The 25,574-nt window shown below is 30.4% G+C and overlaps 1 protein-coding gene across 1 annotated transcript in view; it reads right to left on the bottom strand.

Annotated features, from left to right (window-relative positions):
* Positions 1-25,574, bottom strand: part of LOC145326530 (protein unc-80 homolog) — a 151,422-nt gene that overhangs the window by 71,133 nt on the left and 54,715 nt on the right. Inside the window, exons 16-30 of the mRNA XM_080169901.1 lie at positions 17,575-17,656; positions 14,907-15,007; positions 14,521-14,657; positions 14,161-14,234; positions 13,850-13,874; positions 13,571-13,649; positions 12,690-12,719; positions 11,270-11,406; positions 9,491-9,564; positions 7,441-7,560; positions 6,956-7,038; positions 3,691-3,762; positions 1,855-1,941; positions 1,289-1,368; positions 485-582 (exon numbers count right to left, since the gene is read on the bottom strand). Coding sequence (XP_080026027.1) covers positions 485-582; positions 1,289-1,368; positions 1,855-1,941; positions 3,691-3,762; positions 6,956-7,038; positions 7,441-7,560; positions 9,491-9,564; positions 11,270-11,406; positions 12,690-12,719; positions 13,571-13,649; positions 13,850-13,874; positions 14,161-14,234; positions 14,521-14,657; positions 14,907-15,007; positions 17,575-17,656 — 1,279 coding nt within the window. The remainder of the gene's footprint in view (positions 1-484; positions 583-1,288; positions 1,369-1,854; positions 1,942-3,690; positions 3,763-6,955; positions 7,039-7,440; positions 7,561-9,490; positions 9,565-11,269; positions 11,407-12,689; positions 12,720-13,570; positions 13,650-13,849; positions 13,875-14,160; positions 14,235-14,520; positions 14,658-14,906; positions 15,008-17,574; positions 17,657-25,574) is intronic.

Raw genomic sequence — 25,574 nt, 5'->3', positions numbered from 1 at the left:
TCCCATATTTTATGGTTTTGGAATATTAAAGGACCAATACCAAACTTTAGGTTATTGTTTAGACTAAATAATTTTAAATGTAGCTAGCTCCTAAACGGCTGAAAGCACAGTCAATGTACGCATATCATGAATCCAACAAAGAAAATATGATGTATAAATTTCTCGTATTCATTCGAATCCGGTGGATAGGAACCGGTTCTTATCCATACGAAAAAACTATGTCTAGCATCGTATTATATCTAGCTTTCTACGAATATAAAAATGTACAATCATAAGATTAAAACAAGTTTTTTTAGCCCGTGCCTTCGGCTCCTCGGGGCTAAAAAAAATAGTTTTAATCTCATAATTGTACATTCTATATCCGCGGAAAGCTGTTTATAATACGATGCGAGAAATAACTATTATGTCAATCATAAGTGGGTTAAATTAAGCAAAACTTTTGTCACATAAAAAAAACACTGTGCAAGATCAAAACGAAGCCTACCTGTTTAGTGCCACTATGATGAAGATGGCCAAAGCTGGATTGGTATGTCTGACTGTTATCAAGTCCTAACTTTCCAGGTGACGTTTTTCCAACTGAAACTGAAAAAAACAATGACTTCATACAATACAAATATGACCAATGATAGGCCAATAAAGAATAACAGTTCAGTATATATTTTAATTGACCAAGGGTAGGCCAGAATGACATCATTTTTTTATAGGCATTATAAAAAACTTCTATAAAAATTAGATCTGGTCATAAATGATGATCAACATGTCAAAAGTAGCATAGTATAAACTAGCTAGCTAAATTATAGATAAATGATTACAAAATATCATATCTGACAGATTATGCTGTTTGGTTTTTAGAACACTTGTTTAGTGTAAGATGCTGTCTGAAATATAAATCTTAATAAATTGGTAGTTTTAAAACTACTTAATAACACATTACCGCTTAATTACATCCAACAACTACGAGAAGTGAGTTTGTGGTATTAAAGGGGAACTTAATGGATAAGGCAAAGGAAGATAAATTGACATTAAAGTTTTGAATGAAAAGTTTGGACCTAACAAATACAAATTTTAATGAAAGTACCCAAAGGTTTTGAACCAACGAATAAGATATAAAACTTTGGTTACCAGTGTAATAAATGATACAATGACCCTCATTCTGTTAAGGAAAATGAGAAATTATTAAATTTTTTTACTTTTTCAGTCAAGTTGAATAAAACAAAAGACAAAATCTGCAAAATTAACCGACAGACAGAAACTCTTGTAGACTAGCTTTCATTGTATAATTTGTTACCTGTAGATGGCGAGTAAAGGTTTGTTGTTGAACAAAATCCAAGATAGGAGTGGAACATATTCAACACAAAATTTACAGATCTAAATTTAAGAAATATGATGTACGTATACAACCATTCGAAAAATTATTTTTGGGGTCAAATAAGGATGTTGCTACGGTACCATCACAAACTTATAATAAAAGAGGTAAATTCTTAAAAAAATTTTGCCCCACTAAAATCAGTTTGCCCCACTAAAATTTTAGTGCTGGGCAAAATTATCCCCTCTGAATTTTTAGTTTGCCCCATTGATTTTAGTGGGGCAAAAGTTTTTTAAGAATTCACCTCAGGTGTAAAGTAGTAAGACCAGTTGGTTGTTTGGGACTTTAATCTATATACTTTTATCCCCTATTGTTAACCACATCCATTTGTATATAACCCAACCAAATCTTTTACTTGGAATCTATAAATTTTTCAAACATAATTAAGTAGCTTAAAACCATACCAGGACTGAAATTTTTAATTAAATAGCCATAAACCATCAATAGCCCTATATGAATCTTTTCTGAAAGTATAACCCATTCTTTACCTGCAGTTGACCATATCGGCTAAGAATCTCTTGAACGCCTTCTTGTTGTACCACATGAGTCGGGACAACAAGGAGTTACATTCAGCTCTAAACAATTTAGGTTAATCAATGCTCAGAAAATTTTCATTTGCATATAATAATGACATCCAGAATCATACAAAAACATTATACAAAAATGGAAAAATTATTTGCAAGACAGAAGTTATTCAATATTTGTAATCAATGGGTGTAAGACATTAACATGTACGGCAAAATATAAAAGGGCGTAATTTTAAAGAGTTAAGACGCAAATAATATTAAATACTGTTTTAAAAATCTCTTTGTTTTGTACTTTTTTGTAATAAAAACTTTTTTAGTATATGTAAAACTCAGAAAAGCATAAGTAATATAAACTGTACAATATTATTTTGAATTACCCCATCCCCTATCTCTGGAATGATGTAAGTATGTATACTCCAATGCTTTTCCAATTTATGTTTGTTAAGCATAATATCAAAAGGATTTGAGATAGAGATTTTGAAAAACAAATTGAGAACTATTAAATAATATCATTTACACAAATCTTAAAGTTTTTCATTTCAAACTAAGATATTTTTTATTTAGACCAAGAATTTTATTCGCAAGTCGTATATTGTTAGAAAGCCTTATTTAACCCTTTAAGAGATGCAAAAATGCAAAATATTTGAATACAAAATTTATAGGTGGAAATCTTCAGGGGTGTCTAACCACCCCTAAACAGAGTATACACCTAAACTTTTGGTTGGTATTATTTTGTGAATTTCTGTCCATAGTGTTTGAAAATAAATGTATCTGTATGATAGTTGACAGAATATATTAAGGAGAACAATACAAATGGTTATACTCTGCTACCAGGGATCTAAAAGGATAAGACAAAGGCTCATAAATTGATTTACCTCCCCAATAACCCCTTCTATAGATTAATTTTAGTGGTTTAAACGTTTGAACTTAATAAAGCAATCAATCAAAATTCAGTAAAGTCCCCAAAGTTGTTAAGTCAACCAAATTGTCATTGTCCCCTCCCTCTCTTTGCTGCTAAGGTCTCAACATAATAACTTTAATAATATATACAACATTTCATGATTTTATTTTGTACACTAGAATTTAACATCTGCGCCCCAAGAATTTAAGCGCTCTGTAATCCAAAAAAAAATTATTAAAAACTTGAATTTAAGAACATCAAGGGACCTCAGTGAAGATTCAATAATATGTAAACCTCTATCGTTTTAGTGGTAGGCGAGAACATAATAGGCGAATAAAAAATCTTATTAATTCATATAAAAGTATAGCGACACTACTCTACCAATCACTCTTTTAGGTATGTGTGTCCGTAACAAAGTTTTCTCTCTTATTACCTATATTAATACATGGTTCAAGCTTCATTGAAACGTGTAACCGAAACAATCAAGCGGGTAGCGAATTCTTTGACATATTTGAACAAGACAGGGGGTCATATGTCACCTTAATCTTATTCTAAGATTATCTTAAGGGGAGACATCTTAGTAAAATAATTTTGTGAAGATTTGAAGATAATTCACACTATATGCACAATCATTATTCATTGTTCTCTTAGTTAAACAAGTAAAACAATATTAAACTTTAATTTTTAGAATAGAGATTCTATCTCTTTACTTTCATTTGTAAATCCCTCTTAGACAGCAACTAAGTATATGCCATATCTTAAACATCATAAAACCTAAAATGCCTTAAAATGATTTGTCCTATTTAACATGTATATGTAATATAGAATTCTCTATAAGCTAAATTTATAAAAACCTAAAGCTTTAAAATTAAGGGTTTTGAAAAAAAATGATTTACCTCAATTTATCCGCAGGTAGTTCATGACTTTTCTCCAGGCAGTTGTTCGGACATCCGAGAACAATTATCATCCTAAAAATGTAATTAGATTTTTTTGTGTGATTTTCATGATTCACTCATACAGAAAAGGGGATTTTATAACAGGAATCATAAGCAGGGAGTAAGGGAGGGGACAATGGGCAGTTAATTCAATTTTATAGTTGTGACCCTTTAAGGTTGAAAACCCAGATATTTCCAGATAAAACAAGTATTTGCAATATAGCAACCTTTAGTGGAAATTTTTGACTTTTTGAATTGTTTTTAATTTGAAATGCACCATCCTTAAACTGATGCTTTACTACAAGCCTTTGATTCTAGAGATCAACACCCTTGTTTACGATTTATTTTCATAATTGTTATTATTTGAACTTCGGAAAATTAAGGAAACATACCATTTTACTTTTACAACATCTTTTACCCAAATTTTTTTATTGTATTTATTAAAAAGCTTAGACATGAAAAAGCCTTTAAATAATTATATTACAAAACTTACTAAAACAATTACCTTCCTACAGAACTTTTAACTCAAGTTATTTCATTTAACGAAATAAAAATGAGATACCTTGCGTCAAAATTTCATACTACATAAATAAAATAGTTGAGAACATAAGTACATCTTAATTTTAAAGATCTTAAGGTTTAAGTAACATATCTTAGGATAACTGGTAGCTGCGCTCCTAGCATCCAGGACAGAAAAATAAAATAACACCATCTTGAGATTTTAATGATAAACAAACCTTGAACAACTCAGGACTTCGTGAATTTTCCCTAAAATTTTGAAATTAATCGGATCATTAATTACAGAAATATTAAGCTAAAGACAAAAAACTTTTGCCTTTACATTAAATCAATAAGAAACATCTAACATGTCTGAAGTAACGAAAAGAGCTAACCGTTACGGACGTACAAATGTGCGGGACCTAATTATAGGAAGGCTTTGCTCATAATAACTAATAATCTTAATATAATTTCTTTCTACAACGCACTAATCGGAATGAATTAACATTAAACAAGAATTAGATATAAAAAATGTAATGATTCAATTTACAAAATAATTTTCAAAATCAAAATATTCTGTCTGCTTGTTATTGTTTATCTTTTTGTTGACGCGCTAGTTTGCCGCGATATTATGCATGATTTTGCGTGACGTCATTCATAATTGGTCCCCAAGATTGGTTAGAAACTGCTAAATTCTTGCATGTTCCCTTTAAGCCAGTCCCCAAAGTCTGAGACTCCTAAAAATTTAATATTCGATCCATTGTCCCCTCCCTTACTCCCTGAATCATAAGGGATAAGAAAATTGACGATAAACTGACATACATTACCGATGATGCTCACAAAATTATCCTTTTTTTTAAATTATTGGGTGAAAATTTAGATACTGCTTGTTTGAACCAACCAACGAAATGCTGTTAAAGTGTCCCAGAGTTTTTAATCCAAAGTATGAGAGAACCTAGAGTATAAACAGATTTAGATAAAATTTCATATTTCAATATTAATTTTGATTGGATATATGTCCATATACAGGGAGAGGAAAATACGAGATAAGCTATTCTACCTCAAATGTATGATTTGTACATTTTTTCCAGGGAAAATTAAAATGTTCCATAAGCAAGTAAGGGGGGTTAAAAAGTATTATTTTTTTTCTAAAAAGTGTTCTACCTTTTTCTGTTGAAAAATGAAGCATCAAAATTTTAAGATGAAAGTAAAATTATTCAAAAATGAATAATTATTCAGAAAGAAAGCGTTTCTTCTTTATAATTTACATTTTGAAGATTAATTTTTATATAGAAACTTCACTTTAAGTTCCAAAATAAGTTTAAACTCCCCGTTCCTAGAAATGAATAACCATCCCTAGATCTGAAGGGCCTATCCTGTAAAGAATAAATTAACCAGTCTAGCTGTTAGCAAGATCCTTTTTTTTTGGGGGGGGGGGATTTTTCGAGGGAGTGATATACCTTTGGATGGTGGATCTACCCTACCCAAAATTACATTAAACCTTCCTTGTCCTAAAATAAGCTATATATATTATCTATAATACAAAGTAGAACGATGTCTGTCCGTCCGTCTGTCTGTCTGTCCGTCCCTTAAGATCTCGGTAACCACTGAACCGATCGGATTCTACTCTTCAGGGAATATACCTACTGGTCCTGTGGTGGTTTTAGGCTATTTTCTTGGGGGGTGGGACACCCCCAATCCCCCATAAAAACAAAAAATCTCCCCCCCATCTTTTTTTTTGTAGAAGATTTCCTTGGTCCTTTTACGTATTTCGACAAAAAAAAAAAAATTTATCACCTCTTGGGGCAAAGCCCCTAGAGGCTAGGGGCGAAGCAGCTAGTATAAAACAAAGTAGCTTGATGTCTGTCTGTCCGTCTGTCTGTCCCTTAAGATCTCGGTAACCAATGAACCGATCGGATTCTACTCTTCAGGGAATATACCTACTGGTCCTGTGGTGGTTTTAGGCTATTTTCTTGGGGGGTGCGACACCCCCAACCCCCCCAATAAATAAAAAAAACCACCCCCCCAAAATTTTTTTTTTTACATTTTTTGTAAAATTTCAGTAACTGCTGATCAAATTGGGCTCTACCCTTCTGGGAATATACCTACTGGTCCTCTGGTGGTTTTAAGCTTTTTTTCTTGGGGGTTGGGACACCCCAACCCCCCCAAAAATAAAAATATCCCCATTTTTTTTATTTTTTTAAATTTTTGGGTATTATCCTCTTAGAAATTTTTTTTTCAATATTGAAAATTTGAGTACCCCCCCCCCCCCCCCCCCCCCCCCCCGACAGCGAACTATGAACTCTGGCCGCAGCGCTCGGCTCCCTAGCCTGCCTAGCCGCAGCGCTCGGCCCCCTTGCCTGCCATCCGGGGTACAAAATTGAAAAAAAATGAAAAAAATTAACGCCTTTTTGTGTATACGGCAAACAACCTGGGTTTAATTTGTACAAATTAAAATTTTTGTGCATAAAGCGCACAGCCTGGGTTTAATTTTACCACAGAGTAATTAAACAAAGAATAATTTTTTTGAATATTTTTTTTAAGCAGAGTTGACTTCCCATAACTATATAGGGCGAAGCCCCTAGAGGCTAGGGGCGAAGCCGCTAGTATATTATAAAGGAGAATAATAGCGTTCCAACGGTTAGCAATATCCTACAGTACACTTACACAAATAGACCGACATTCTTTTACTTTAATATTAGCATTGTGCATTTATAAAAAAATTTACCTTATAGCTATATCCATAACTAGACTATGCGGAGACATTGTATTTGTTTTCTCGTCATTTATACTGCTACTTTTCTCCTCGTCCTTGTATAAATAAATTTTACATCAGAGGTTACTTTATATATATCTGTGTCTGTCAGTCTGTAATGCTCAGTGTTTATGTAACTTTTTTTTCTTATCTCCTTTTTCCCTTTCCTTCCTCTTTCCCTTCTCATTTTCTTCCCATATTCTTTTTCTCCTTTTCTTTCTTCTCCCCCCCCCCCCCCCCCAATTCTTCCCTTATTTTTTTCCTCTCTCCTTTACCCCTATTCTTTCCTCATTTTTTCTCTCCTTCTCTCCTATTCTTCACCCCTTTCTTTCCCCCTTTCCTTTCCTTTTTTCTTCTTTTGTCATTTTTTTCTCCCCTTTTTCCTTAATGATAAACATGAAGAATATTATGATTTCCCCCATTATCCTTTCCCTATATACCTAAATTAATGAGCTAACCTTAGATTTGTGTTGAGGTAGTAGGATACCAAAATGTAGAAGAGTGTTGACAAGACTCAATACTTTCTCTATAACTCGTCGGCTAACAAAACTGTCGTTACACATCACGTTGTGTAGGCCCTAAAATCAATATTTTTCAGAATTTTTTTATTTTGCAGTCAGGGATCTTAAGGGATAAGACTATGGACAATAAATGCATGTTTACTCCCAAATCTGAAAAATTAAACTACCTCTCGTGTTGATTCAAACTTTTGCTTGAAGAGTTTGAATATTGCTAGTATGTACCAACCAATCAAAATTTTGAACCATATCTTTATTGTAGCTTTTATATCTAAAACTAGCGGCAGCGACACTAGCATTTAGGAAAACTGTCTTCAAAAGGGTAAAAGTGAAGAAGAAAAAGCCATATAACTATCTAAAAGATTAAAAATTTTAATTTTAAATTTAAAATAGCATAAAACCATCTCGATACCCATTTGAAACTTCCCTAAAAGGGAAAACTCAATCAGAACTGTGGGTATTGAAATCTTAAGCTTCAGACAAAAAAAAATACTTTCATCTTTATAATATAGAAAATATCTGTAGTACCAAAAAAACTTCTTATTATTTTTCCTTGTTGTAAATGTAAGAATCATGTTTCTTTTAGCAATTTTGTTCAAAATTAGAAATGTGTGCTCCTTCCTTTTTAATACTGGTTGACAACAAAAAATATTTTGATATAAATTATAAGAAATTTTTAGGTTTGTGTTTATGCTTAAAAACTTTCGGGACTTTTCTTAAATTTTTATTGGTTGGTTCATTTAGTTAAAAGGATAAAACAATAATTGTAAACTACAGAAGGGTTAATTATGTGCACCATCATTTTGAATGTACATCAATTTTCAATTTATCGGCCATTGTCTTATCCCTTTATATCCCTGATATTTTTTGCGTTGACTGAAACACCCTGTGTTGAGATGTAAGCTTGTCACCCAACTTTATTACGTTTAAAAGAAATAAAATGGTAGAGAAGGTAGAAGAGACGTAAGAAGACTACACAAATACAATTTTCTTCAGGGATGGCAAAATAAATAAATGAATCAATAAAAGATACAAATTTTCTATTCCTATTCTATATTAATATATTCTATTATAATAATGTGTTTTAAGCACCTGTAGTGAGCTTAATCCTTACTGATCACAAAGTCTACAGACTTTTATGAGCATTACTTAACCTAACCAAACTTTTTATTAATATTTATATTTACAAAACGTATATTTATTTTCCCACAAATAATTTTCTAGTTTCCCTTTTCCCTAATCCCTGAGAAAGGATATTACATTTTCAACATGAACTTGACCACTTTATAACTTTGCTGAGGAAATTTGATACAATAAAGAGACCAACTATTATATCACATATCAAATAATATACACAAATTATATTTTAAGATGAAATAATAAATGTATGGGTAAAGGTGTATAACTCAGAAAACTATCTGGTTCAAATAGTGGGGACCTTTTTCGTCTCCTAGCAAATTGATTTCAGCTTTTTTGTGGTTACTTGCCTGTGTCAATATTTCCGACGCTATTGGCTGATATTTAAGAATTAATTGAAAGTCGGCACATGTTCCCCACCCCTTGAACATTCAGTTTTTTACCCCCTAGTCCCCTTTATTCTTTTACTTTAATTATGAAATATGAGTATGATCTTTATTTGATTTCCATTAAACAGTTCAAAACCAATTTATTTCATAAAAGTAAGATTGGAGGTACGAGTAATATTTAATCCAACAGTCTTCGGTGATAAAAATTAGGGAGGGAGGCGCCATTGGGCTGTTTAATACACTAGTCCCCCAAATTTTATAATAAAGTTTTCTTAATCGTTAGCTCAACAACTTTGAGGGCTGAATTTTGATTGATTTGTTCATTAAGTTAAGTGTCCAAAAATTTCAGCCACTAATTATAATCTTCAGAGGGGGTAATTTTGTGTATAATCATTGGGGATGTACATCAGTTTATCGGTGATTGTCTTATCCCTTTAGATCCCTGGCTAAAAAAAGTAGTTTACCTGCAAAAGTACATTTATATTTATTGAACCAGATTGTGTGATGTAGTGCAGGTATGCTGTTGTATCATCTGGACCTAAGGCACACAAAATTATTGTTTCAGCACAAGTATGTTTAACCCGCCACATTAGCGTTAATTGATATCGTGCCTGCTCACTGTCGGGAGGGTGGCGGATTCGAGTCTGGCCAACACCATGTCATACAAGAAACGTTAAAAATAATACCTAATGCTGCTATGTCTGGTACGTGACACTAATAATGAGAGTATACAGAATGCCTTTGCCCGTAAACAGGCACAGCTTATAACCTTGCACAGCTAGGACTTCTAGACAAAAATCGTGCAATCAAAGAGTTGGTTGTCTTTAGAATGTTACTTGAGGTTCACATACATGCAATCTTTAGTACAAAAAATGTGTTTAACAAGGAAATGTGCTTACTAAGATTACACAAACAAATTGTTTTTGGCACAAGTTTGTTTCTTGCAGTAATATATGATACTGAATAGAATGTTATAAACATAAATTAGAAAGTATCTTGTAAAGTACTTATATGAAAAGGAATAAAACAATGGCCGATAAGTGGATGTACAATTACATCCTCAATAATGATACAAAAAATTACCTATTCTGTAGATTACTGTTAGTGGTTAAAACGTTTGGAAAATCAATTAATCAAAATTCAATAAAAGTCTCCAAAGTTGTTAAGCCAACGAATAAGAGAACGTTATTATAAAACTCTAGAAACAACAGGAATAAACAGCCCACTGTCCCCTACATCCCTGATAAAAATATGTATGTAAGAAAGCTGCAGAAGTAAAGACTAAATTGTTAGTAAAGAGCAGTGACAAATGTATGATAGATATAATTCCCTGGGGTGCCATATACCAGTAACTCAAGATATAACTAGGAGCAAGAATATTCATTATCTTACAAATCTATATTTATCAGTTATTTAATTCTTATTGCCAATACATTTATTATGTTTTTCAAATTTGACAAAATAAGTACAGTACACTATACTGTATAGTGTATATCTGTAAAAGTTACTAAATTTTATGTGTAACCTACCACCCAACCCTAAACCAATAATAGCTTTAAGGATATCCAATACAAAATTATATATTTTAGTGATTTAAATATAAAAAATAAAACTTGCATAGATACCAAAGTGCTGCCCTGGCTTATAAGAATAAAAATATATATTACACAATTCTTATATTCATATATAATATAAAGTACATTATCTCACCATCATTATTCAATTCTTACAATTAGGGGAATATTACAAATTAGAGGAAGAATCCTATTTGGTAACAATAATGAAATACTTAATCAATCAATATATATGGTCTATGTACAGGGGTGTATATACCTTGTTTAGTATAGAATATCTTCCTATCTGTTCTTGATCTGACCAGGGCCGGGGTATATATGGTCTATGTACAGGGGTGTATATACCTTGTTTAGTATAGAATATCTTGCTATCTGTTCTTGATCTGACCAGGGGTATATATGGTCTATGTACAGGGGTGTATATACCTTGTTTAGTATAGAATATCTTGCTATCTGTTCTTGATCTGACCAGGGGTATATATGGTCTATGTACAGGGGTGTATATACCTTGTTTAGTATAGAATATCTTGCTATCTGTTCTTGATCTGACCAGGGGTATATATGGTCTATGTACAGGGGTGTATATACCTTGTTTAGTATAGAATATCTTGCTATCTGTTCTTGATCTGACCAGGGGTATATATGGTCTATGTATAGGGGTGTATATACCTTGTTTAGTATAGAATATCTTGCTATCTGTTCTTGATCTGACCAGGGGTATATATGGTCTATGAATTGGTGTATTTGACTGGCTGGCAGCTGTCACTGTTATGGCAGGATTTTCAGGCTTCTTCACTCCACAGAACCTAACAAAAAAAATTAGTATATTTTAATAAATTTGGAAATATTAACTTTTATTAAATTAAATGAAAAAAATGAATAAAATGGTATATCATAAAAAGAAAAGATCTTCTGAATCTTGTGGGGAAAGAATATTTTTACAAATCAATGAAATATACAAAAGATGCAGTCAAAGAGTAATTAAACAAACATACATGCCACAAAAATTTATATACTTTCAATAATAATTGTAATTTAATTACAAAAAAAATAGTATAATATCACAGTTTTAGAAATAGCAGGTAAAAATAGAAATTAAATAGATTCTTATTATCTTGCAGAATGTAGAATTAAAGGTACACTTTTTTATCATGCATATAACTCAAAGCATTGATTAACTCAAAATATTTTGTTTTCTTAATAAATGTCTAACTACCAAATCTTAAGTTAGGACATAAAATCTTTTTCAAATATTTCTTATAAGTCTTTTATATATAGGTATATCAATAATACAATCATAATAATACAAATATTAATACATCTTAAGAATAATGTAGGATGTATGTACAAAGGGCCATTAAAATAACATAAATATTTATTAGCTACAAACCAGCTGATTTAAAAAAAAAAGATATTTGGTAGGGATTATTTGTTCTTGAATGCAAAGAAAAACTTTTTAAAAGTTTACTTTTAATTGCCATTGTATGTAGAACTTTTTAAGCAAAAAGTTACTTCTTCTGAAACAATATTCTTTTGAAATTAAGTTAAAATAAAAGGTTTTTACAAGGTCCAAAAGGGTTATATAAGGGGTGCAAAATAGGTATAAATATATATATATTCAAATTACAAACAGGGTTCATAATGCTGAAATTTAAAAAAACATTCAATCAATCAATAAAGGTGATAATTATAATGATAAACCTGAAATAAACAATCAAGCATATCAGAAATCTAAATAAAACATTAAAGTAGTAAATACTTCAAATCTAAATTAGTTAGAAAGATGTGTTCTTTTTTGGTTTTTAATGTTATTCATTTAAGAAATGATTGATTCCTTTAAATGTTATAAAGATATGTATACCTTGGATAATATTTAACCCTTCCCTACCCCTTAAACAAACAAACAAAAACTATTAAAGAAATTTTTTTTCAATCCGACCTAATTTGTCATTAATAAACAAAAAATAAAAAATCAGTAGAAAAAAATAAGAACTCAACCTTCCAACTATGAACAGATATGATAATAGTAAACAGATGCAAGTAAATATGTCTCTAGTCCATGAAATAGAAGTGCAGGTGTGCTACTTACCTATGCTCAAGTAACTCATCCAACAAACAGCTATATATAGTATACACTTACATATCTTATATTTAATATTCAAATTTTACTGCTTTGATGTAGTTTTATGGTAAAGAAATTATTTAATTTCTTGTTAACATAAAAAAATTGGGTTGTTTCCTAAAAGTATATTAATTCTATCTAAATTAAAGAGATTTATTTTTTTCGCGCATTTTCCTTAAAGTTGTGTATTAGCGAGCGTTTAGTCAAATGCGCTTATTAAGTCAAACTGTTGAAAAAATGACCCTCTTTCTCTAAAACTATGTTCGACTATTAATATATCTTTCAAATCAAAAATGTTAAGAAAATTATATTTATAACTTAAAAATTTGAAAAATCAATATTTATATTTACAAATAAGTATGAAAGAATAAAAGGACAAGTGAACATAAAAAGAAGAAATTTTAAAAAATCAATATGAAAAAAATTTAAAACACTGACACTCACACTCGAAATAATGTAATTTAAAACTTATACTTCAAAAAATCTTATGTAAATATTGAGAATCATATTGAAAATATGTTTTAAACATCTGTAGGACTACTGCTTGTTATATATCTTTTTGTACAGAACTTTTTTTGTTATTAAAATGACATGTTTATAAAATGTTTTTTTTTGTACAGGAACTATTGAAACCTAAATTCCAGAACTTGTTATTGTTTAGAAAATCTTTAAAATTGTAAAATCTATTTACAACAAATCATTATCTAACGGATTATTTAAATAATGAACAAAAGGAAAGATTTTATTTGCCCTTTTGGCTGTTATCCTATTCCTTACAAAATCCAAGATTTTTACCAATTATATTCAAAGGATAATTAAAAATAAGATATTCTGAGTTAGCACATTACCTTAAACTTGGCATGGAGCTGCCCTTGAACAATGGTTTGCCATGTCCTTGTTGCCCAGACTCGCTGTGTAGGTCAGCCTTTAAGGGAAAGATAGAATTTTAATACATTATTTTAAATCAATGAAATGTGCTAAAACTGTTTGTAAATTAATAAATATTAAATCTTTTGATTTATAAACAAGTTTTTTAGGTAATATTTCTACAAATTTCTCAAGGTCTTATTTTGTATTTATTTTATAATTCTTCAAGAATTTTTATAAAATTATATTTTATCTTTCCTGGGAGCCTTTACGCATTGTTAGATTCTAAAATAAAGTTTAAATCATTATTAGAACTTTTAATTCTTTATATATCCTAATAATAAGACTTTGGACAATAAATTTGAATTATATATCAAATTAATTTAAATTACCCCCTCTGTAAATTAAAATTAATGGTTGAAAAGTTTGAAAACTGCTAATTTGAACTTATCAAAGAACTAAAGTTTTTCAACCAATAAATGAGAGAAATAAGAAATCGTTTATAAAATTTGGGAACCCGTTTAAAGTTCCCTCCCCTCAATTATGTCACAACTGCATAAAAAAGTCTTACCCCACTGCGAGAAAGTGAGGGAGACAGTGTGCCCAGAAAAGCTGGCTGTTTAACTCCTCCATCTCCATTCATACCTTTTTTATATCAAGAATGGAATAAGTAAATTGATTGAGCATTTTTTTGACGTGGAAAATTATTACAAAATAGATATTAGAAAGTGATAAATTTTAGATTAAGAAAAACAATCTGGACTAAATATCTTTAATATTTTATACAACTTAAAGTTTTAAGGTTGGAATTTTTCCAACAATTGAATCTAGAAGTTTAAATTTATCCCTAAAATGCTGAATAAACCTTGTGCATTTTTATCTTCTTGAAATGAAAATTCTTGCAACTATTTACTTATTCCATAACTCCTGCCTTTATCGGTTGATTCTGTTAATAATTTCTCACTTTTGGACAGAATTTTAGATTCAACAAAACTTTTGAAACATTTCAGTTTGCTCTGGTCAACACGAATTGAATTCTGGGCAGAAAAACTAAAACCAACGTCGAGCCTAAAAACAAAACAAAAAATATACACATATTTTTTTGCAAGTTTTGAATGAAACTATGTTAAGAAAGTTAGATTCTTTAAAACAATTTGGGTACAGGATGTGACTGTAGTTTAATGAAAGTTGACCTACACCCAATAATTTGCCTAGATACAACAAAAAAAATTGAAAAATTGTTGCTAAATGTTTTTATGAAAAACACCCAGCTAATCATTATTTCCAATATTAAGCTTTGAGCTTTAAAGAATTCACCTTTCTTGAGATCTGCTGTTCTCATTGATCATTTCAGGTATCTTTTCAAGGTGTTCATGCTTATTCTCATTCTTGGTATCCGCATTTTCATGTTCTGTTACCTAATTAAACAAAGCTATATTAGAAAGCTAAATAAAAAAGCGTCCATCTTTCCCTGTTAAAAACCCGCGACCGTGACTCAACACGTAGCGCATCCGCTCGTTGTCGGGAAGGTGATAGGTTAGAATCTCGGCTAAATACCTCGTCATAACTAAAGACGTTAAAAATGGATCCTACTGGTACTATGCAAGGTGCGTGACATTAATAGTAAGAGAAGGGGGAATACCTTGGCCAAAAACAGGCGCAACCTATTGACATTAGTTATTCTGGGATGTTTGAGTGTCATGGATAGCATCCCCACCCGTATGAGGTAAGGTAATCATTGTTTATGAGCATCTACTCTACAACTTACTTTGTCTGCCCAAATGTACTCCCTCTAACAAGGAAAAGTGATTCTTAAGAAAAATTAGTTACTTGTTTGTTGAGTTTTAAGGATGGATCAATAAGTATCCTCTAATTAACTACTTGTCCGTTTGTCTATCTCCAGGAATTGGATTTATTCACAAAATTATTTATGTTAATTGATCATGTACTAAAGATTTATCTGACAAAAACTGGTAAAGTTGCCTGGTTTTGATAAATACTTAATTTTATTTAAATTTCTGTGCTTTACTACCTATAGATTTTATCATTCTTGTTTGCTTTTATTTTATTTGTATATGTTTTTAGAAAAACTATTGTTGTGATAAATAGAAATAATATCTATTAATGTTCTCTAAAGGAAAAAATGGAATTATGAAAGGATATTATTCAATCACAGAAAAAAACAGTCCTAGAATAGAGTCTATGTTATATGTTTATCATAGGTTAAAATTATAATGATGATCAGGTGTTTTTATCAAACCAATACAAATACCAATAAATACAATAGAATTTATGTAAAAGGTTAGGTAAAGTTTTTAATTGATAAATTTCCTCCATAGCACACATTATAGAAATCTTGTAATTTAGTTGAATATTATTTTTTGATCAATGAAATTCTTCAATGATCAAATGATATATGTCTTTGAATGATAATTCTATTAGTGTTATTCTATGAATTTCTTCAATAATCACATTCTAGATATCTTTCAATAATAATTCTGTTAGTGTTAATCTATGAAATTCCCTGCCTATTATACCTTTATAGAAATCTTTCAATAAAGTTTCTATCATGTGTTAATCTATGAATTTCTTCAATAGTCACATGATAGATATCTTTTAATAATAAATAATTCTATTAGTGTTAATCTATTAATTTCTTCAATAACTACATGATAGATATTTTTCAATTCTTCAATAATGATATAATAAATATATTTCAATAATAATTCTATTAGTGTTAATCTATGAAATTCCTGCCTATTATCCCATTATAGAAATCTTGTAATAATTCTTAAGTAGACAGACATATGTAATACATATTCTGGAATATTCTTACAATAATATATTCAATCCTATTCCATATATAATTTCAAAAATAAAGGATCAGACTTTTACAATAAAAAATGTTAAGAGATTTTTGTTTTCCATATTCTTAATTGGCAGAAACATTAAATTGAAACTAATCAGTTGAAACAAGTAATAAAGACGAGGGTTTACTAATTTCAAAATATTACTAATAAAATTCTGCTTATCTATCAAACAAATCAAATGTCTTTTTTATTAAAAAAAGCAAAACTAATTCACAACAATGTTTGTATCTATCACTCTAGAGGAAATGAAAATTACTCGGCTTCTAATCAATATTTACAGATAAAAAGTTTTCTTGGTGGTTTCATTCAAAGCGCTTAGTTAAGCACAAAAGCCCCACCCCTGCTAGATCTTAAAAAAGGTTAATAAAGGATAGGGCGTTTTTTCCAGTGTTTTTTCTTCTTTTATTAAGAATAGATTTTGTTATATATTGGTTACAGGGATTCACCGCAGGATTAGTGCCCACCGCAGGGGTTAGGTTAAGGGAAAAAGATTACCCCATCCCTTCACCTCCTTATTTCTATTAGTTTTAATCTTGAGTTCGATGGGTAGTTTGAGAGAAAGCACTGTTATCTCTACATGTAACTAATTTGTATGTCCGTATAGCTGTATAAAAAAAAAAGAAAAAATATTTGTTTCCAATGGCTGAAATATAATTTTCTCAAGTGATGTATCAGATTACAATTTGAATTGTCTATCCCTTTAATTCTAAATAGAATATTGTAGAATATCTCTAAATGTAAAAATATTAGAATCTTATTCAATTCCTTTTATGTGAGAACTGGACAATAGAAAATATTTTACATTTAGTTGGTTGCATATTCTTATTATATCATGTCTTGTATTTTTTATTACATTTATACAAAAATACAATATTTCGACACGACTCAATTAGAATTTTGAAAGAGAAAACTTTGTATTTGTATTTTGGGTTAGGATAAGTTAAATTTAGAAAACGTATAGTCTAATATAAGTTTCAAATAAAAATAAGCTATCAGAAAGTTTATATTTTAGTTTTTAAATGTAAATCTGAGTGGGAGGGGGGTGGAGTCTGTTATCTCCGGCCCAGGTGAACCTAACCCAACTTGCTAGCTAGAAAACTATATAAAATACAAACCTCAATTTTTGGAATGGGTAGAGAGTTGCTGCGCTTCCTTGGTTTTGGTTGATCTGTCCCAAGATCTCGAATGCCCTGCAGCCTGGAAAAAAGTTTTGTATCAACTATTTCATCTTATGACTTCGGTATTTCTTCTATTCTTATTATTATTAAAGTGTTTTGAATTATCCATCTTTTATAATAAGATTGAGAGCAATAACATTAAAAAACAGTAATGAAGTCATGGTAATAATTTTTTTTATTCTTTAGAAGAAAATTGTTAGAATAGGGGGAATATTGTTAGAATAGGGGGATAGAGAGTTAGGACTACCTGACAAAGGTTGTGTAATCCAAGAGTTGGTTGTCTTATGAGTGTTACTTAACCTAATACCCCGAGTGTTTGGACAGAAAAGGGGAGATTTAACTTCTCTTAGTTATCCAGGGTTGTTGGACCTGACGTCAGAGTGTCATGGACAGCAGCCTCGCCCGTAAGAGGCAATTGATAGGTAAATGATCTCTGTAGGAAGGTTATTAATGTTTCAGATGAATAAAAAGTTTTAACTCGCTCAGTGAAGGCATGATTAATTTCTTATTCTAATTGATTGCAACCAAAATATTCGTTGTACAACCACAAGTAATAATTTGTGCATGTTTAGGTGAGGGTATTTACCCTTCTTTTTAGAGATGTTTGAACCTCCTCCCTATGGAGGGGGGGGGGGGGGTTGAATTACTCAAATGCCAATATTAATATAATATTAAAGTTGGTACTCTCCAAAGTTGTAGGAAAAGCCAATGCAATAATGCACAAAACAACTAAAACTATATAAAAAAAGTTGCGGTTGATGGTGTCCAATATCTTCCACCAAAGTGTCATAATTGAATTGAAGTTTTCCAAATTATATTAAAAGACACATGATACCTAAAAAGTAATAAGATGTCTATTTGTATATGAGTCTTACTGTATCTCTCTAATTGATGACATGATATAGTTACGTTCCCCATTACAGTAAAGCTTTTCACATGTCTAGAATGGCTTATAACTTTTTGAGTGAGGATACCTCTACACATTCACTAGAAATCACCCCCACCCCCCCTCTCCTCCTCCCCTCAAGTGTCCACAGAGACCTCTAGGGGCGTTGTATAAATTAAATGGCAAGCTTAAATTATTATGAAAATTTTCAAAATTAATTACTTTAATATTTTACGGGTAAGTTAAGTTTCACCATGATTGATATATTTGTTAAAACATGGTGGACACTTTATTAATGCATTTTATACAAATTAAATCAGTAGAATTTTTAAGTTTATTTATTCAATTATTGATTGAAAATTTTGGATACTGCCAGTTAATAAATCAACTAATTAATATAAAATAAAAGTACCCAATGTTTTTAAAGCCAACGAATGAGAAAATTTTTATAAAATTTTGGTTACCAATGAAATTTACAGTGTAATATCCCATTTACCCCTTAAAATATGTAACTATGGAGCTTTACTCTTAAATTTAAAGAATATATCAGTAAACAAGTTACTTTTTGTCTTTTAATTTTCTTTCAGTTTGTTAACAAATTAAAGTTCACAAAAGCAAGAAAGAAAAATGGTTAAATTCTACTGAACATTAAAATTGTTTACTTTTAACAGCTAATTTTTGGTTAGAGAGTTTATATACTATATAGCTTCTAAAATAATTTCTTTGTAGCAAGAGAAGCTACACTATAATTATAAATTTGTGTTAGTCTGTCAGTAATATACTTGAAAGGAGAAACAAAATTTGTTTGGCATAATCACAATTACTCTACAACTCACTTTGTCCAACTGCCTGTTGCAGATTTTTTTTAATTGAAAAAAAATCCATAAATATTAATATCACTTTAAAGACTAAATTTAAAAAAGAAATATTTTTTAGATTTATTTTACACCACAAGATTGATGTTAAATGTGGCTGAACTATTTGTGCGTTTTTTTCTTGGTTGTAACACGGTCAATTGCCTCATTTATTTACTACAAACATATAACTCATACATTAAAAACAATAGAGGGGAATGAGGTTAAATAACTATATGTCCCCACCCCGTGGAACCTGTGCCGACTTTTAATTATGTTTTTGAATATCAACCAATAGCGTAGTATATATTAACACAGCCAAGCCGCTACAATAATACAGAAATTAGTTTGCTAGCAGAAGAAAAAGGTCCCCAAGACAGGGGCCAAGTAGCTGTCTGGCTTATACATCTATATTTATTACAATTATTGTTGATTTCATATCATCACACGTACTTTCGTCTATTGCTTATTTCTTTCCTATATTATTTTTTTACCCTCATACAAAAAGTAAGAGGATATCTAGGTGTCTATGTGTGTGTGTGTGTGTGTGTGTGAGTGTGTGAGTGTGTGGATGTCTATCTGTACAGAAGAATTCGCTAAAAGCTGAACCGATATGGTTCTTTTTTACAATGTAGCTCCTCATAAGTCCTGGGAAGGTTTACAACTATTTTCATTCTTTATTCTTAAAACTTAAATTCTACATGTACATGTATCTTATCACCAGATTATCATGTTTTCTAATAAAGTAAAACACGCAGCGGGCTAAAATAAATACTCTCCTCACTTCAATCTCCTTTACCCCATCTCCTCTTACTAGATGAACGAACTGGCCAATAGATGACAGTCAAATTAACAATCAATTTGACTACAATTTTTCCCCTTTCATAATATTTATGTAACTGGACAAAATGTCTCACAAATCAGCCATAAAACGTCATAAAAACGAGTGATTAACCATATCTTTTTTAGGGGTTTCCATTCCCACATCTCCTCTCATCTCCGTCATTATTATGACGTCACATGGCTGATTTTTGAGATACTTTTGTCCACTTAAAATATTTATCGTATTCTCCACCCATTTCTACATGAGTAAATTGCTTGTGTGACTATACATTTTTCTACATGAGTAAATTGCTTGTGTGACTATATATTTTTCTGGTATAATCTGTCTTCACACAAATCTGTCAACGCAGCTTTTTGCCTTCGTTTTATTCTGGATATAATATTTACATTTTTTAAACACATAAACACTTATTTTCATTTTTGGTATATAGAATAATCTATTCTTGTAAATGTTTCTTTCATTTGTTCGCTAAAACTGTTGGGGACTTTCATTAAACCTTGTAAAAACTTTTATAAGTATTCAAGATTTTTCACTAATTTTATTTTCCTACATAATTGTAATCTATTATCTTATCCCTTAAGATTCCTGATTTCCAACACACACACATACAAGATTACAATGACTCTGATGTGGTTGTTCTACTTTATTTAAACCTTATTTTTTATATTTTGTCTAAAATACCATACAAATTTTTAGCTAAATCTATACTGAAAATGTTTTTAAAAATACAAATAACATAGCTTTACCAACAAATAAGAATAGAAAAAGCGTCGCTACTAAACATACATGATTTACTCTGTAAATATTCTTAAAAGAAAATTGGTAGAAATGTTGTAATATTGTGTACCATGTCAATATGGCAAATCTTTTAAGCGTGTAGTTCCCAAGAAGGTATTCCTTCAAAACGAATAGAAAAAATATAAAGTATTAACAGCATCTCTATAAATTTTTACTTAATTTTTTTCTAAATGTAAAAACTGTAAAGTCTTATAACGGCCAAACGGCTGAACTTACATAGTATTTTAGCGCATTTTTATGACTGCAAAAGGAGGCTTAAATATAATCTGGATTAGTCAATATATTATTTTTGCTGTTTTGTTGGTAAACCATGCCAGGACGTATATGAATCTTTAATGAACATCCTACTGGAAGCTAGTCCAGACTTCACGGACATAGAAGTATATTTTAAAGGAATTGTTTATATTATTTTAAAACTTTCTTCTATAAGCTAATCTAGACTTTAGGAGAATGGAAGTTCAAAAAGTTCATGATGAAAAGAAAAATCCTTATAAAATCAAACCTTAAAATATTAATTTTTTTGATGACGCCTTTGTTTAAATTGTTATTAAATTTCATATATAAATGGTCCCTACTCTTTAAATTGATTTGCCCGTCTGTTTGTCTCTTTTGATATTATATAATATTATGTTAATATGTTAAATGTTAATCCTTTTTTAATTAATCTTTATTTACATTATGTCCATCTGTGTTTATGTATATCTAGACGAATAAACATTTTAGCATAAACAAACTGAGCAAATGGAATATGTGATGTATGTAGGACAGTATTTTTTCTCTCATTTATATTAATCTGTAAAAATACACTGCATAAGGCAATTTTTGTGTACTTTTTGAGTAGTGAAGATACTCTGTGACTAATTTTGTACTTCTGTCTCTCCGTCTGCCTGTACGACAAAAGGGAAAATGTTATTTTCGAGGCTTCTATATAAGGTTGTCTATTCGTTAACTTTCTATTCTTTAGTCAATACTTTACATTTTAGTTTAAAACTTTATGGACCTACGATTAGCTACAAGGAGAGCCACCATATCGGTCCAGTGGTTAAGAAGATCCCTCGGTATACCAAACAGCATCACAAACAGGGATACTTTCTGTTACTTTTTTTAAAAGGAAAATATTATTTTTATTAGGTTGCTAAAAATTGAATAGATACGTATTAAATAAAATGTTTTTTTTTTCAACATTCCATGTTAAAATTGAAAGTTCTCGCCTGACTAGAGATAATCAAATTAAACAAATTACAAAATTGAAAAATATCCAGAACACAAAGTTTGTTTGAAAGTAATTAAAATTATATAAAATTCATTACTTTCCAAAGTTCAGATATATTGACTCTTAATGTGATATCTGTTATGTCTTTGTTAATGTGCTTATAAATGGTGGTGGTATTGGTAACCTCCTTCAAAATAGTTCAAAACCTTCCCAGGACCTATGAGAAGCTACATTGTAAAGGAGAACCATATCGATCAAGCTATAAGGGATATACTTCGGTAGAGACAGAAACACACACACACAAATCTTGTTACTTTTATGTAAGGATTTCAACATTTTAGACATTGTAGTCACGAAGCTGTCAATTGTCATTTATTCTTATGTTTAAATTTGTACTTTAAAGTATAGCTGTCTATAGTGCCCTAGCAAAATAGGGATATATGACACCGCGTCTGACTTTCGTGTTCTATTGACGTCATAGTAGAAGGAGAGAGAAAGGGAAGGGGAAAGAAAACCCCTAGAAAAGAGAAGGGGTACAGGGTATTTTATGACGTCAATAGAATAGGCTCGTCAAAAGTGGTGCCATCTATCCCTATTTTGCTAGGGCACTATAGACAGCTTAAAGCAAATAAAAAAGTAAATTCCGTCACAAATATTCTAGGCACGAATTATGATGCGAAGGTAAATCAAGGAGGGCAATATCCTTTGAATGGGTGACCTACATTACTTATTATCTGAGGTGTGTACAAACCGTCTACCACGTGGAAAATCAAATGTGGAGTCGAAGACAACATTTTTTGCGGCTTATTAATTCCCTCGAGATATTTCATTTTGAAAATTTAAATTCTTAGTTCTTCGCAGAAGAGCGCATCGATACAAAACAATTTATGCTAAAAAATACATAAACGTAAAGATCTAATCAAAGAGAAGCTTTGCCCCTCAGAAAAAGTGTGAATATTTCCTGTTGTTGGTCCCCCGTGCCACACTTCAATCCAAATCCCTTAATCTTTAAATGTAGTTTCAAGTAAAATCTCTGGCTTATGTTTGTTTTTAGTTGTGAGCATACTCTGCAAGTGATCGTGTCGGTCCTTTATATTTCTGGTAACGCTAGTCTGTATTCCGTTATAAATCATGTATCTTTAAAGATAATACAACGGACGATAAATTAATCTACATACCCTATAATGTTAAACAAAATTACCCTTTCTGTAAATTAAAATCATTCTTAAAAAGATTTGAGACTTACAGAGTGAACCAACTAACTCAGATTTTGTACCCAATGTTTTTGAGCAATTGAATAATCGAGCTTGACAATAAGAGAGACTTTGGGTACCAGTATCAGTTTAAGCCCAATGTCTTCTCCCTCCCGGTGAAGAAATATAATGTCAGCTCCTCTCTATTTAAATTTTATCCTTTGCCGTTTTCCAGATCTTTTACCAATCCCCACTCCCCGCCTTAATTTCTCTCTATACTTGCCATCATTATTTCAATATATTTGTAGGCATATATATATATATTTGTATATGTGTAGGCTATTGTTTCAAGAAGCTTTCCTACTGTTGGATATTATCATCCTTGTTTGGAAATTTCTCTCAACAAAACTGGAAGTAAAAACAGTAGGAATTGTTTACACTTTTGTTCAAAGCAGGGATAGAGCAATGGTCCATAAATTGTTTTTCAATTTGTGTTTTGTAGATTTTAGGATTTTATAAGTAAAATTGAACACAAAACTTTCTTTCTTTTTATAATTATTTCATTTCATCTGCAAAGGGCAAAATTGAAATATCTACTTAAAATTTTTATTTTTAGCCTAAAATATGTAAAATTAGCATAGAAATTACGTTGGTATCTGTATAAAAAACCAATAATAAATAGATAAACTTATGTGCTGTACACATTTGTTTACAAATGAAACCAGTTCTAGTCTGAAAGATTTACTATAAAACCATAGAACATTCGGATTAGAATTGTAGTCTGACCAGTAAAGTCCTAGCATTAACACTAGGCACAAACCCTCAGCTACCAAGTTCAAAAGCTTGGTTAGGTAAGTCCTTTCATAATAAAGGCATGGAAGCCAGTTTTATTTATTGTACATTTATTACTTATACTCTTGTCCATAGAGTTTTTAAGTGGTAGATCTAATTTAATTTCTATTTATTTATTACTTTGTATTCATGTTCATAGAGTACTAAAGAAGTAGATAAAATCTTACTGCTTTAATTCATAGTAGATTTTAGGATTTTATACCTTTCAGCCTGGAAAGCTCAATGTTTGGTAAGATATTATAACTATTTTTATATTCTTTTATTCTTTTATTTCTGCTTTTTGACCTTCAATATCTTTAAGACATGTTGTCAATCTTCTCTAATTCAAAGTCTTCAGCTCAGAATGGATAAGATTGACCATATTGTAGTGTAATTTTAAGTCAAATAGTAGTTAAATCAAGTTAATTTAATTCAATTTAGGTTAAGATTTTATTTTATTTCAGTAAAACCACGTGTTAAGCTACAAGAGATACCAGCTGATATGTATTTTATTATTTTATATTATTATAATTATTTATACTTGTGAAATACAAGATTTAAATGTAAAACCCCTCTTATTTGATGCAAGATTAAATAACTAGAAATTTAAATTGTTGACTGTAAATCTAAGGGATACCAGGTCTCAAAAATCACAAAACATTTTACAAACAATGAGTTTAGCCTTTATGCTTTTCATTCAATAAATAGTTTGATTAATTTCTAGTTTATTTTTTCTTCATCAATTTTCAGGTAGTTAAAAGATGACAACTCTTTTAACTAAAGGTTTTAAACTTAAACCACAAACCTGTTCTGGAATACAACTTATTTCATTACAGGAATTACAAATATTGTTTGATACTGATATTTGTAAATTTATTTCATATGCTAAAACTAAGTGTATCAGGTACAGAAGAAAGCTTTCTGTTCCTATTGACAACATTATTTCTTCAGAGTTATTTCTTGTACACAAAGATAAAACATACAAGATTACACATACACTTGCAACATTTCTGCGGTGTATTGATGCATCAATATTTCCCGATGATGATGATTTACAGAATGATCTTATTCATCTGGAATCACAACTTGAAAATCTACATGGACTCTTTCTTATAAGATGTGGTGCCTTTGTTAAAAAGATCAATTCAGTAACAGTTGATGCTAAAGATAAATTTCAAGAAAATTCCTGTGATGTCATTGAAGTTTCTAGCAATGAAGCTGTAAATGATGACCCTACTCAATCAATTGATATACTGGATTCACTTGAAGGATGTAAAAGTGCTAATGTTAGTACTTATGACAACAAGTTTACTGTGGG

Source organism: Acartia tonsa, chromosome 8, assembly GCF_053477335.1.
Source record: "Acartia tonsa isolate MP-2025a chromosome 8, ASM5347733v1, whole genome shotgun sequence".
In the NCBI taxonomy this organism is placed as follows: Eukaryota; Metazoa; Arthropoda; class Copepoda; order Calanoida; family Acartiidae; genus Acartia; species Acartia tonsa.
The sequence above is the reverse complement of the archived record's forward strand: the minus strand, read 5'-3'. Positions and strand labels throughout refer to the sequence as shown.